General features: G+C 50.2%; 4 protein-coding genes across 4 annotated transcripts; 2 read left to right on the top strand and 2 right to left on the bottom strand.

Moving 5' to 3' along the window:
• Positions 1–201: 201 nt before the first annotated feature.
• STEHIDRAFT_145905 (uncharacterized protein) lies at positions 202–988 on the top strand. Its single transcript, XM_007302034.1, has 5 exons — positions 202–367; positions 429–525; positions 586–609; positions 680–714; positions 785–988. Exons 1-5 carry the CDS (start codon positions 247–249, stop codon positions 928–930), a joined length of 423 nt encoding a protein of 140 aa, XP_007302096.1. The 5' UTR covers positions 202–246; the 3' UTR covers positions 931–988.
• A 523-nt stretch (positions 989–1,511) lies between these two features.
• On the bottom strand, positions 1,512–3,481 carry STEHIDRAFT_154893 (uncharacterized protein; the record flags this gene model as incomplete). The annotated part of the gene is made up of 13 exons (XM_007302033.1): positions 1,512–1,619; positions 1,681–1,921; positions 1,983–2,029; positions 2,107–2,121; positions 2,185–2,227; positions 2,304–2,319; positions 2,382–2,522; positions 2,584–2,591; positions 2,656–2,759; positions 2,820–2,920; positions 2,976–3,037; positions 3,097–3,372; positions 3,426–3,481. 13 exons carry the CDS (start codon positions 3,479–3,481, stop codon positions 1,512–1,514), a joined length of 1,218 nt encoding a protein of 405 aa, XP_007302095.1.
• An 802-nt stretch (positions 3,482–4,283) lies between these two features.
• STEHIDRAFT_138244 (uncharacterized protein) lies at positions 4,284–6,073 on the bottom strand (the record flags this gene model as incomplete). The annotated part of the gene is made up of 11 exons (XM_007302032.1): positions 4,284–4,463; positions 4,638–4,738; positions 4,781–4,798; positions 4,851–4,955; positions 5,411–5,435; positions 5,496–5,550; positions 5,606–5,688; positions 5,753–5,772; positions 5,821–5,971; positions 6,007–6,016; positions 6,060–6,073. 11 exons carry the CDS (start codon positions 6,071–6,073, stop codon positions 4,284–4,286), a joined length of 762 nt encoding a protein of 253 aa, XP_007302094.1.
• Positions 6,074–11,114: 5,041 nt separating this feature from the next.
• On the top strand, positions 11,115–12,142 carry STEHIDRAFT_129714 (uncharacterized protein; the record flags this gene model as incomplete). Its single annotated transcript, XM_007302031.1, has 4 exons — positions 11,115–11,233; positions 11,292–11,408; positions 11,490–11,811; positions 11,885–12,142. 4 exons carry the CDS (start codon positions 11,115–11,117, stop codon positions 12,140–12,142), a joined length of 816 nt encoding a protein of 271 aa, XP_007302093.1.
• Positions 12,143–14,575: the final 2,433 nt, after the last annotated feature.

Genomic DNA, 14,575 nt, shown 5'->3' with positions numbered 1-14,575 from the left:
GCCAGATATTCGCCATAATGCACGCGTTAACCTTGGGCCTGCCCCTGGAGAGTTGCTGGCGGCCTTGAGCGGCTGCAGCAGCAATACTGGTTATGATTGAACTAGACCATAGCTCTGACGGATATAAAAGCGGGCATCTTTTCCTGTCCTCTTGTTCTTCAGTTCACTCGAGCCCTCTCTTCTTCTACCCACCTCAAACACCACACCCTCTTCAGTGACTCCACTTGAACTATTCTGCTTCCAACGATGTTCTCCTTCACCAATATGCTCGCTGTGGCCTCCGTTGCCCTCTTCTCGCTTGCTCCTGCGAGTGCTGTTCCCACGGGAAACGGCACTCTCCTCGAGAAACGAAGCTACAGCGGTGACGGTGCGTTGTACCCACTTTCCCTCACTTCTCGGTCCCATTAATCTTACGAATATGTCTGTAGGAACGTACTACAATACAGGTTTGGGGGCCTGCGGCGTGACAAACGTCGACACGGACTACATCATCGCCGTTTCCGTTGATCTCTACAACTCCTACCCGTGAGCCAGTCAGACACTGCTGTCTACCCATCTCTTGTCGCTGACGGATAACCTTCACAGCGGCGCGACGGCTAACCCCAACCTGTCAGTTTGCGTGGCACAGTAGTCACTACCCTGACCTATTACTTACCAGTATCCCCCTCTCTACATCTAGCAACCCCATCTGTGGAAGGCTCATCACCGCCACCTGTACGTCCTTCTCTATAAAACCCCTCTTCCTCGTTTGTACAGTGACTCATCCCAGCTGAATCGCTCATAGACAACGGAAGGAGCGTCACCGCCGCCGTCAAGGACAAATGCTACGCCTGCGCGGAATACGACCTCGACTTCTCCCCCGCCGCCTTCACGCAGCTCGCTGCCGAGTCGGTCGGCCGCATTCCCATCACCTGGCAGTTCATCGACTGATCTGGCACCGAGCCAGCGCTCAGAAACAATCACCTTCTCCGACTTATTTATGTGATCCACTGTCTTGAGTCTATCTATCGGTATTTATTGGGATGGATTCAATGGGTTTGGGTGTATGTACGCTGCACTGGTGTGCTGATATGTACCGGTGTAATTTGATCACTTGCGATTGCTTGGCTTGTCTCCTTCCTCAGATGTTTGATCACAATGGGCACGTGTCAGTGCGATCCCACCGTGTGTCCAGAGTCAATTTCAAATTACGATCATGACACGGACGCCACACCTGTGGCGCAGAGTCTGTCGGTCCTTTTGCGAATTGTGAACTGCTCGATGGGTACGGCGGCTTTATAACATTCCTGAAAACTGGAGTCAACGGGTGGCAAAATTGAACCTCTGTTGCGAATATAGTAAGGCACAGGAGCAAAGAAAAGAATATTCATCTGAGACGCGGGCAAGAACTTGAACTTCGTAAAATCATAGAGCCCGGAAAAACGACATAGAAGTGGTGGCAATGGATGGGGAAATTGTGGCAAATAAGGCCACACCGTAAATATATACGAGGGCCACTGTCCACTTCTGAGTTACGCCGTCAATCCAGACGTGCGAGAGGGACCTGCTCCAGGTGAATCTCTCTCGATAGGCACCATTTCGATGTCCGCGTTGCTCACGGCCCCACGATTATCATAAATCTTTGGAGATCGCACAATATTAGCATAGTTATAGCTTTCACTGATATGAGTTCTCACTCACGACCGGTACAAGCGTCGTGGCGGCATTGTCCCTAATGGTATCTTCATCCACGCCGGAGTCGTCCACCGGGAAGTCTTCAGAATCGAATTGACTGTCCCATTGATCGTGGTCCAAAGGCTCTCCGATATGTCCAAGAAATCTGTTCTGGGGAGGTTGCGCTGGAACGGCCATAGAGTCTGGCAGCGGTCTATTCACCCTTCGCAAGTTGAGATAAAGATGATTAACGAGAATATTTGGGACACTGCAGAGTTATGGCTGTTATAGATGTCCAACTCAATTACTAGTTTCGAATCAAGACTTACGCCTGAAAATACGGATCCATGATGTTTGATAGAATGTCTGCCTCCGGCTGATGCAAGATGAGACAGTAGCCCACGTTCAAGGTCGAGAATGAGAATGAGAACGAGAACGAGAACGAGAACGTACATTGACGGCGGAGACCTGAACATCATATGCATATGTCAATATACTTGTTAGTATCGGGAACATCGGGATGAGACTTACTAGAGCTAGACCGGCCTGAGTGGCCGCAACCAGAAACATGATGCTGAATATCGCAGAAATGACCGTCGTCGTTCAATGAGATGATGCGTTTTTGGGACAGGGTCCACATAAGTACTGACATAAAATATATTATTCCTAGTAGAACCATCGATATCAGGACCGCCTGGATTGAATACAATGTGAAAGAAAGATCGAACCATCGCGTAGAAGGAGTGCAGTTATGCCACCTTTGTTGGTCATTTTCCGCATTTCCATAAGATGACCAAACAACTTTACGACGGTCACGGCGAAGATGAACCCATCGAAAGTAAGAGCCAGGCCTCCGGAGGCGACATAAGCTATGCATGTGTGGACTGTAAACACATGGCGGCATGACGCATAGATGACCATTGTTCTGACACTCACACCTGGGAAAGGCAATTTTACGATTCAGCATTGGAGAAAAAATAACTATCACTGCGGAGTACTCACCAGCTAACAAGGGCCGGATTAGCTACGGTGATATCATCTTCGCAGGCGGCAAGATGAATACCAGGATCTCTTGCAGTGGATGCGCCCACTGAGAGAGCTGCTTGCTGTAAAACCATTTGCGACCGTCAAACTTGTGCGGCCCAGCGATCTGTGTGAGTGCTTACCCAGCTATCAACGACTAGTCTGGCCAGAATTAGGGCCAGGGAGACGAATAGAACCGACTTGCTATGATTGCTGGTGGCGTACACCCTCAATGTGAAGAACACTGTCAATTCACAGTGTTAAACACAACTTGGGAGATAAATCCGAACTTGACCTACAGTTAGTGCATAGAAGAGGACCGATCGTTAGGATCGTTCCTAGGACGTTTGACATGTTGCACCTATATGGTACCCACTGCTTAGTAAACATATAGTCGGGGTAGTGAAATGCATCACTCACTCCACATCTGTCTCAGTTCCTGGAAAGCTAGGCGCCATATTAATAATCATACCAAGGCTGAAGCCATAGCGATTGAGGAGGAAAAGTATGGTAGGCAAAGTAATCTTGCTATTCCAAACGACCTCGACCTCCATTGGTAAAGTCTGTATGAAGCTCATGACCCAGATACCTTCAAGATACAGAGGGCCACGGAAAAAACCGTCAGTATCGGTGGCTACATAGACGGAGGAAATATGCAAACACGAGGAGGACGCTGAAGTGTAAGTCTCTAACAACCTACAGTCATTGGTGAGAATTTCGAATAAATGTGACAAGCAGACCAAACGCACCAGATGATATCGGAATATATCTCAGCAGACACTGCAGAAGCGTCGGAGTCAGACATGCTGGAGATGCTGGTCTGAGGATACCGGAGCAGCCATTCTCTTGCTAGCTTATATATGCCCAGAAATTCACGGGTACGACATCACGGTCTCCTTGGTCCCGCGAAACGTATGAAATAACGAGAGAGAAAAAAAACCCTGCACCTACCGAAATTATCTTGAAATCACTTGTTCAAAAGGAGTTGTGTGGAGGCATGCAGGTTCCCGCCGTCCTCCATGGAAGAAGTCATGTACACAGAGCGCTGCGCGGAGAGTTTGGTCAATCAGAGAACAATTTCATGCATAGGAGCTGTAGGTTGAGACTCACTGGGGGTGATCCCCGGATAGTTCAAGCGCAGTCCAATTCCGCATGCTCGTCATGTGCCCCGTAGGATTCTGGCTGTTCCCTTTGCGAAATTTAGCAGTATCGCAGTGCTCGTTCAGTCAATATGTTGTTTCACAATGGAGTAAGTAGCACTTTATTGGCCCTAATTTTGGTGTATATCGCTGGGCGCTTCCTGCAGGGCACAGAGAATAGGTGGAACACGAGAAAACCAAAGTATCGTCGCGACCGATGCGTGATATGAACGTTGGATGTTTCCCTCCATCTACCGTTGACAGTGCCCTTGGCAATCAGTCTCCATACCGTCTAAAACGCACGAGCTCTTGCCCGACAATTATTCCGCCAACCAATGGATTGCGTGCGCGATGAGGGACAGGTACGTTCACTTCGCAGAAAGAGGGTAATGATGGTTTAATCGACCACCCGCCAGTTCATCATGCATATTGGCAGTGCGGGTCTGCTCAGGACCAATTAATACCGCCTTAACTCTCCTTCATTCGTGTCGCGGCTCGGAGCCATGTATGAGCACCTGTATCTGAGCGCGTAAACAAGAGTGTAAGGTTCTCAACCTTGAATGGATGCCTTGTCTTATACGCTCGCCTAGATGTCAGGTCAATACCCGAAGAGCAGTCGGCGACCATAATACTTGTGAGTAACCACGTCTGTGAGACAGGGGAGACTTCGTATGTAACGGATGATCATAAATCTTCCTTATGCTCCCCGCATCACTCTGACTCCATGTGTTGATGGCTCGTTCAATGGACATTGGAAGTAGAAGCACGGGTTACTGGGGGCACGGAACACAGAAACGACGATACAGGAGGCGGAACACGTACAGAGCTTGTGGACGACACGCGGCGGCGGGTGCGGCAAAGTTCTGCAGCAAGGTTGAAGAAGTATTCGTGGAAGTGACTCGAATAACGTTTAGGGGTAGGGCCTATAATTTTAGTCAGGCCAATCAATTGCAGTAAAGGCACACCTATCTCCACCGCTCTTTCTATTCCCGGGGTATCAGCGCATTCGTATATATTATGGATGGTTTATCGCACTGACCTCGCCGCCTGTCCCAAGCCTTTGGTACGCTGAGTGTCGATTTGGGCTCATGCTCGCATTTTCAGGCAAAGCTGAGGCGTTCAGTACTTCGCTGAGAGGTACTGTATATCGTGCTCAAACAATAAGGTAATCCAATGAAGCGCCTCCCCAATGCCAATGACCTCGACTTATCATTGATCTCGTCCTTTCATTCCTCCCTACCTCGCCGACGGAGCAGGCTTCCGGAAACGAAACAAGGTCTTACACAGATTGTGACCGCGCTACCGGCGCCAAATCCCTCTGCGACACTCTTGCTCTATCATTATCGCGTCCCGTCCATTAATATGGTTGTGTACCCCCAAGCAATCAGCCTCAGCCCGATAGTGCATCACCACTAAGAAGTGCACGGGATGATTAAGCCAGAGAAGACATCGTTGGAAGTAATGACGGGAGAAAAGTGGAACTCTAGGGCCAGTGGAAAGAGTGATACTGGCACGCAGAAGTAGAGGCGATAGATCAAGAATATCACGGCAATCGCCAAGGTGCACACGTAGACCAATAGACAGTGATGGCGCACCTAACGGGTAACGGATATTTGCGGGCTAGAAGACTCGTACACGTTCGGAATAGATTAGGGTTCAGACCGAGGTCTATGCACTCACCCTGTGATCCCACTGGTCCAGTAGAAACAGTTTCTGACCTATCCCTGCCATACACCTTGACATGAAAGAGGAAGTGAAATCGAGGAGTGTGCTCGCAGGAATGCAGTCACCTTGAAGCTAAGCAGAATGGAATATAACGCGCCTCTTTGACCTGAAGTGAGTGGACCAGCTCCTGACTGCGCTGGCGGAGAGACTACACAGGTATATCATTATCAGGATTATCGTGACTGCGACTAGCTTAACGCGCGGGCACTCACTGAATATCGGTCTTGTCCATCTTACGACAGTTCGACGATATCAGCCAGCAAGTCGCAGATCAGCTTACCTGTGAGTAATCGGTCCCAGACATCATCAATCGTGGGCCATTCGTCCGTACGGGATAGAATGACATGGTTCTCCAGAGAAAGACCCGGCCAAACATTGTTTGGAATATACCCTGCACGGTTGTGAACGGAAGATTGCGATTTAGGTTCGACCTGCGGAACATGAGATGCGGAATCAAAGAACGCACCGAATTAGTCCTATTTAATTAAGGGCTGCCTTTCATCAAGGCAGGGAACATACCTTGATTTATCCATTCATGACCATGGCTCTTCTGGTAGCCTGCGCACCGCGCAGACGTCGTGGACCATTATTTGGCGAAGGCAAGGCGGAATATATGCTTTGAGCAGGTAGTGAGGTACATAACCAATGCAAGATGATCTAACTAAAGAATGATCAACATTTATGTCATTGCTCATGCATGGAAGAGGGAGTTTGGACAAACGAAAGGTTAAAACGGGTGTCACGGCCGCGCCAGGCCAGTCCAGTGTGCTGTCATATTTGCTTCAACAACAGAGTGTGCAGTCAACAAGTTGCAACATCCCTGAGGCGGTTGATGCCCATGCACGTTACTAGGCTGCACGGTGTCAATTGCGAAAAGAGACCTTGTTCAAGTTCAAGTTGTCGTTGGTTGACGTCTTGACTCGGCAGCTGTTAGCAGCCGGCCCGCTGAGGCCACCGGACCCGCACCACGCGAGAGCCACGTGGTCGCTGGGGCACTTGAACTCCAAACTCCAGCTCTGCATCCTAACTCTCACTACTTATCCTGCGCTTGTTCAACACACGAGCTCATCGCGGTGAGAACTTTGGAGCACGTCTACTCACCTATGAGGCCGTCCGTAGTGTCCGAAGGAATACGCATGAAGAACAGCATCCACTAAACCTCACTTCGCGACCTAGTATGCAACTCACACATCTTGTTGTCGGAGGCGGATATGCAGTCATAGTCTTATGACTTAGTATCTGTTTAAACCTGCACGAGCTGGAGATACTATGCTCGCGTGTGTCACAGGTGTGTCTCTTAGCTATCCACTGTTCGACATTGGTTCGACAGATCCTCTTGGCTCTTTGAAGTCTCACCTGTTCAACCCTTGTATGTTTCCAGTCGTATCCGCTCAATCGGCACCATACAGCGCTCACCTCACCGCCGTCTGAATCTGTCTATGTGTGCTCTAGCTTCCCAACCAAATTTTCACAGATCTTCTGCCATAGCGTTTTATAGAGAACAATCCTACGTGACTCGATCGTCTAAGTCCGCGGATTACACTGTAGTGTCAGTTCAACCCGGCAAGCCTGAATCTACATGCGGCCCTATGTCTATCTCTTCTACCATAAGGTATGCGAACTCACTGTGATCAAGTGATACAGCATCGATTGTGGAGCGAAGTCAGGTAGATTTGTCCATAGTGCCGAGTATGTTGATCCGTTGATTGCGGCTCTCATGCTCATGGCTCTACCTCCGAATTATCCTATCTGACTTCACCTGTCTGACACCCTCATTGCATCGTAAATCTTCCGATTCTTGTCTTCTTTTATCAAGATGGTATTGAAACACGAGCGTTTCGAGTGGGAAGACACGAGTACGCCTTCGCACCTACACTTCAATGCCACGATCCTCCTCCCGTTCCGCACCGAAGTGCCTTACTTTATCCACGTCATTGACTCAAGGGAAGGAAGACGCGCCTCATATTTCATGGTTCGAGTTTCGAGAAATGAGAGCAGCGCAATTTCACTCCATTTCTTGTTTTGCATTGAACGGAAACGCATATTCGATGTGTCTTTCAAAGACATCATCTTCGTTTATTCGTTATTCTCACTGAAAAGCCCTAAAGATCAATTTGTCTCTTCGTATGTCAAGATGCAACGTCTAATAACAAGTGTATTCTTATCTGCCGTCGGAGCAGGACATCTGAATGGGACCTCGGAGGTAAGCATACACAATATACTCAGGCATCCTCGTGCTGACTGCCCCGTCCTCCTGATCGCTCCGTAGGTTAACGTTGGTGATGTGGAGCGATATGACCATACCTCCGGCTCACCCTTGACAAAGATCGTCAATTATCTGATCCGTTAGCCATGACTCTCAGCTTCATACCTGCAATGCTCACTAATGCTCATCTGGCTGACGTCCGAGCTCATCTCGTGCATGTGTTCTCTCCCCGCGCTCTTCTCCGATTCCTACAACTCTTCCGTTTCTCCGAGGTTCTGTTTAGTCCGGAGCGCTCGTCTCGGAAGCGACACTACCACGATGACGCGGAACGGAAGACAAGGACGGATGCATCCCCTGCCGTCCCTGTCATCCGCCAAGCTCTCCCTCAAGGTTTCCTCCACTCCGTCGGATAACATTGATTCTTTTTGCGGACCTCTACGCCCACCTTCCGTTTAGGTAGGCTCGTGTATATGCCACGGTTTGTGGAGCAGTGACACTCGCCTCGAGGTAGGAGCGGGTACCTCGCGAAACATGAGCCCTTAGGACGAACACATCCCCTTCGGTTACTCGTACCACTGCTATAGCTTGTTGAAGCTGCACTTGGTATGTATGACCCAGTACATACCACTTGTGTACGTCTCCGACCTTCCCGCCCATGCTCATATCCGGCCATGCAGTTTTGAGCAGAAAAGACGACATGTTCAGGAACCGACACAAGGTGCATATGTGCTGAGGTGGTGAGCATGGAAATATGGTACTCCAATTCTACACTCTGTGTGGAATAGGAGTAAAACACGAGACCATCTTGTGTTTCATGCCATACACAGTTCGATATTCATCGAATACGCTACATAGAACGAACTGCTGAGCCATATTGTCCTAGGATTACGACCATGAAACCCGAAAGACATGTCCGTGTAAGTCAGTGCCATTACCATCCCGTCACCTCATGCTGTTCAATATCTGAGATAAATTTGAAACACCAGAATCCTAGGATCGATTTTACAAATGCTCAACTTCTCCAAATGGTCATAGCACACATACGCTGTGTCATTGTTCATCCGGCGTCACAACATGCTTGTATCGTCGAACGCTACTACAGTACTCAAGAACCGTACGATGTCTAACAATTTAGATTGCTGCCGTACATGTCAATACTCTTATCATGTCCTCGTATGGTCCGAAGCTTTTTAGCGCTCCCACTCAACCTTCACCGCATGATCTCATCGAACGATGCCACGGTTTTACATCGTTTCCTGACCCTTCGACGATGTTCGCCATCGTTCGATGCCTGTCCGTATCAGGATCATTGGGTTTTCCATCTAAATTTGGACGCGCGAATTCTGCGAATGATCGGTCTCTTCCCTCCGTGGTACGTATTGGGAATCCTCAGGCCGTTCTCCTTGCTTGTTCAAAATAATCACAATTGCTTGGTGTGATTTGGTATGTTGAGGGAGTTGTCTTTACGTATGGTACCTGGCCGAAGACGAGTACGGTATGTTGAATACGAGCAAGGCGTCAGCGCTCAAATACCTCTTTCGCTCTCCTTTGTGTGGTCGCACTTTGGGTCATGCGTCGCGTCGTTTGTGGGTGTCATTCGCCCTTGTTTGGAAGAGATTTGTCCTCATTAAGTATGTCAGAACCGCCGTCTCGTTCCAATCTCGTTCCCAATTCTTTGTTGTGACTTGGAAAGTACGAGTACAGCAGGTTGAAGGACTCTTACGGAACGAATGCATCTCTCTCTCCATTGAGGAGAGGTGCACCCGTCGTTCGCGTGAAATCTTTCCTAATCTTCCGATAACATCTTTGGGCACGTATATCGTGCTCACTCCACCCTCCGAGTATCCACGGCGTAGTCTTTTGCTCAGAGCACGGAGAACATCGGAGCGAACTGACTCCACCTCCGGCAAACACACATGTGTGGAGCCCCACAAAGTCTCTGATCCGTCACCTTGCCCGACAAGATGAAACGTTTGTGCCTGTATGTACCACCCATCCGATCGTATTCTTGTGAACATGCAATTCCCTTTTCCGCGGTCGTGCTTGGATGTTTCAAGTACTGACATTTGTGCTTTTTACCAGTCGCCGTTAGGTGAACTGAGCCGAAACTGTGCTGCGTGTAGCGCAGTTGGTCTCAGTATACTGGACACACTGCGCCCGCTGTCCGCTAAGACTCGTTAGACACCCGGGTTGTATGTCAGTTCCTTTGTTACATCTGAGGATGGTCGAATACTGGGTATGGTGGACGTCTCGATGACGGTAGGCGCCGGCCAGAACAGCCTCATTTTGTGGCCATTCTATTTGGAACGACGTATGCGCTATCTCAGGGACCTTCCAACCCCAGTCTACTTTGTAAGAGATCATATTTGGCCGCAGAAGACACGTATATTGATCACTGTTGTGTCCAGTTTGGGGGAGAAACTTGGATATAAAATATGCGTACGTGGAAGTTTATCGCTAAAGAGAGTTTTCGAAGTCGCGCCCTGTTTAAAGCAGTACCCAAGATCATTCCACATTCGCGAACAACGACGCTGCGATCTATGGATATGAGTGTCGAACTTGGCGAGCCCGGAGTCAGAATGGAACCAAGATGAACAACTCGGACAAGAACAGATCATGGGCTGCGCGGGTGTGACTCGCCGAGCTGCGAATGCGCGCCGTTTTGTTGGGTTGTGTGCAGATCCGTGCTAAATCTCGATCACTGCCTCTTCAACAGGGGAATATGCACGCGATTTTGTTTTCCAACCGTCATCTTTCGCCCAAAACTACCATCAATGCGGCTCTTCGCCGATTCTAAACTTAGATGCCGACGGGAAATGCGTGTCGCTTTGAAGAATGCGTCTTGTAGCCCACTTTAGAGCTGCTTTAGAGCAGGAGGAGAAGTCGTAGTTCCTGGGCAAGAAAGGCGATATCGACATAAACAAAGCATGCGTCGGGATATATTCTAACTGTGTATGTTTGTGGGTGTCTGCCAAAGCCGGCCCCGGGGGCAGAGTCAGCGATACCTTCCGGGGCCTTAAGCGCCCAACATCGGGGGTATAAGTACACGGCGCTTCACCCATCGGCTACTCACGCCCTTTTCCTTCCCCCCACCACTGCTCGCTTTCAACTCTAGTGTCCAGCTCTGTTCTTGGGCGAAAGCCCACCCCCTCCCTCTCCTCCCCCTTTCCTTCTTCTTTCTTCGCTTTCTTACTGGAGCCTTACCTCCTCCAATTGCTTGTCGCGTTCGAACACTTGTTCTACCCGTTTCGATTCCTCCCCCCTCTCTCTAACCACGGCCATTACGGATATTCTTTGGAATTTCATTGGGCAGCGCATCGTGTTCGATAGATTGCTACTCCGTGCAACCACGACGGACCAATATAACGATGCAGCACTCATCTTTCGGGAACGATGAGCAGGCGTCTTACTACTTCGCCACATACCTCGAAGCTCTTAACATTCCCATGGACCCTCCCTTTGATGCCGGCGTTGTATACTCTAACTTGTACGTGCTCATGTAGGAGTGCTTGTTGCTTGCTTATACCATTGCTATTCGTTGTTAGTGCACCGGGCGCGGTACCGCCGGCATCTTCCCTTGGGCTCTACGAAGAAACCCCCACGAGCGTAGACTTTCAGCTTCCCACGCCTGATCCGGATGTGGGGGCTGACGTCCGACGAAAGTGCGCTATCCTACTGGTTTCTTGTTCATCGTGATTGCTTCGGTCATTGCTGACCTCTCGTTACTTCCATCATCATTACAGCGACTTCGATGTGTTTCTCGAGGGATCAGGTCTGTTCGACGATCCCGTCATTCCGGAAGACCCCGCAGGGGAGCCTCCGCTGCCGCCAGCACCCGCTCCTAAGGACCTCGACTCCTTTTCTGATGGAACTGGCCTCGGCAGCTTCGACTACAGCTTGACTTCCGATCATGGAATCGCTGATCGTCGTCCGACCTCCCTCGCCTTTTCGCCCGCTCATCCTGAAGAGTCCGTTGTCTTGTGGCGTAACGATGTGCATCGCTGCACTGTCACAGACACAGCTGCTGAGTTAGAGAGAGAAGGGTTTCCCGAAGAGTATCCCGAGGTCCGTATCATATCTCGGATTGCCTGCAGCATACTAAGTCAACGTTTTCCAAATGTACTGTTATTGCTCGTAGGAGCCGGCAACCAAGCGCCGGCGCTTGTCCAAAGACTCTTACTTGGACATAGCACCGCTGCGTACGGCCCCACCGCGTGAGCGCTTCATCGCGCTCCCGTCCGCCTCTGCCCAGCCTAGCACGGCTGGCTCCTCGGTGTCTCAATCCCACCATCACTTCCATCCATGGAACACACGCTCGGTACCGAGCTTTTCTACCGGTCGGGTTACGGATGTCGTTGACATACCCAGACCATGGTCCGCTCCTCCTTCCCTCTGAATGAGACAAGCCCCATTGCGTCATGCACCAATACAGAGCCGCTACAAGATAGCTCACAACCGATGAGTCTAAGGATCATCATTACCAGGTGCGCCCCATCGCATCTTTCACTCCGTCTCAGTTGCACTCACGTTGCCTGTTGTTCCTCTTCTTCCTTGCAGACACGATATGACAGTGGAGGCCGAGGGCCGAGAGTTCGAGTGCGCCTAGAGCACACTACAGCGGACGAGATTTTCTTGCGATCTTGGATCCGGATCTATGCAAACCCCATCCTGACTTGTACCACCACCCAACCTCATGCAAACCTACGCCATCAACTGAGCCCGTGGACTCCGTTTCCAACTAACTCTCTTCCACCGTCTTACTGCTCTACACCCACTAAACCCAGTTTTCCATTTTTGCGCCGATCAACCCTGGGCCATAACTGTATTACTTCCCTTCCACCCTCCCATACTTTACTGCCCGTCCTCAACCCCTTAGGCCTTCCATTCCCATGATTCCTAAACCCCAGTTCTCTCTTCCTTGACAGTTGTAGTTGTATAAGTTAACTGCCTCCCCCTTCCTCTTCTGCTCTCCAAGTTGGTTCGGCCAGGCCCCCAACAGCATTCGCATTCACGGCGCAGCGCTCTCTATCCTATGCTCCCCATTCCTCTCGAGGAAGTCGGGTGTAGCGGTTTAGGGCGGCGCACTGGTGTGTTTTGCGAATAAACGTATATATCTACTACTGCTATCTCTATGTCGTATCGTCACTGTTTTGGTTTGTGCTCCTACACCTTATATGGTACGATACGATGATTTACGACTGCCATTATGGAAACTTGTGCTCCCTTCCTCCCTTCCCGCTTCCCTCATCCCCCATCATTCTCTCGACTACGCCTCCGACCCCCATCATCTTCCTTCTACCTACGCCCTACCTACCTTTCCACCTTCCATCCCGTCCTACGCTCTGTATGCACAGATCACATCAATATGCAGGTCCTTTCTTTGCCGTCAAGGCGCACCCATTCCAACACGACTCGTGTCTGCAAGTTGCTCAGGCCTGAAAGTGTGGGAAAACGAGCTTGAGATCGTGTGTCGGACGCGTCGACTCGGACGCTTTAGGGAACAAGCGCCCTTTCCGATTTGGGGAAGCTCAGGTCGTGTGGCGCACGTTGTGGCGTTAAGGTTGCTTTGTGGCGCGAACGGAAGCTTTGACTCGAGCTTGACTGGGACGGTTCGAACTTCGAAATTAAGGACCAAGCAGCGGCCAGTTTCGGAGCTAGAAGTCATAAAGATACCGATGCATAGAGGGCGTACAACCAGAGGTTCGCAGTCTCTCTCTACATTCCCTGCATACAAGACGAGGCCGAACGCTGAAGGCAGATTCGAGCCGTCTCTTGGTCTAGCGAAAGAAACCGATTCGATCCGAGCAAAAAGATTTACTCCTCCCGATCGATTACACTGATCATTAATCATTCCTTCAAACTGTATTTTCACCGCACGAAGGACATCTTCAACCCTGACATCCATGTTCCACGCGCCGGGCGTTCTTGGGCGATAGGTGCCATATAATAATGACCGCCGGCTTCCTCAAGATCCTCATGTTCTGGTTAGGGTGGGTGGACTGGAAGCTTTTGATGAGTGTATAGAGGAGAGTTTTGCATCTCGAGGACGCTGTTTGGAACACGGACCGTTCAGTCTCGGCGGTTGCATGTGGAATAGGGAGGGTATAAAATGGGTTAAAGCGCACCCGAATCGCAGACCGATATGAGTACGGTCAAGAAGGAAGAGCATATGATGTTCGTGAGCTGTGATGCTGCGTATCATCTCGAGATGCGCCTTGTGCACCGATTGGACTCGTAGAGGTTCTGACAGTGCTTCAAACCATGGGGCTGATGAACGTCCCAGGTATAACGCCCATAGAGGCATCCGACGACAAAATGCGGGACTTCCGGTCGTCCACTCTCGAGGGTAGCATTTCAGAAGAGCTGCTCCCGACCATAGAAGCGAGGCTCACCCTAACATAAAATGTCTTTCCAGCAGAACGACGGGCACAGATGTATCCTGAAATCTCGCAGATATTCAGGTCAAGTGTAACGCTGTCTGACAACTAGATCAGCATTTTCCGCGCTATATTGCCGCGGAACGAGGTTCGAGGGAACCAATGATTCCCAAGCTCCCACAGGTTCTTCGGAAGATATCCCTTGTCCGACTGTTCGACTAACAGGACGCCCAGACGGCTTGGTTGCCAGTGGCCTGCAAGAGTGTGATGAATGCCCAGCAATTGTTTTCGACGGCCGTTCAGAGCCGAAGACACACAGAGCAGGTTCAATTTTTCGTTGAACCGACATGGAAGTATCCTGGGCAAACGCAGAGGAAGAGCAGGAAATGCGATTGCAGAGGGTGCTGCCAAGGGGTGTTGGACCTTCAAGCTGTTGATTCAGACCGTGGACG

Source organism: Stereum hirsutum (genome assembly GCF_000264905.1).
Source record: "Stereum hirsutum FP-91666 SS1 unplaced genomic scaffold STEHIscaffold_4, whole genome shotgun sequence".
Classification (NCBI taxonomy): Eukaryota; Fungi; Basidiomycota; class Agaricomycetes; order Russulales; family Stereaceae; genus Stereum; species Stereum hirsutum.
The sequence above is the reverse complement of the archived record's forward strand: the minus strand, read 5'-3'. Positions and strand labels throughout refer to the sequence as shown.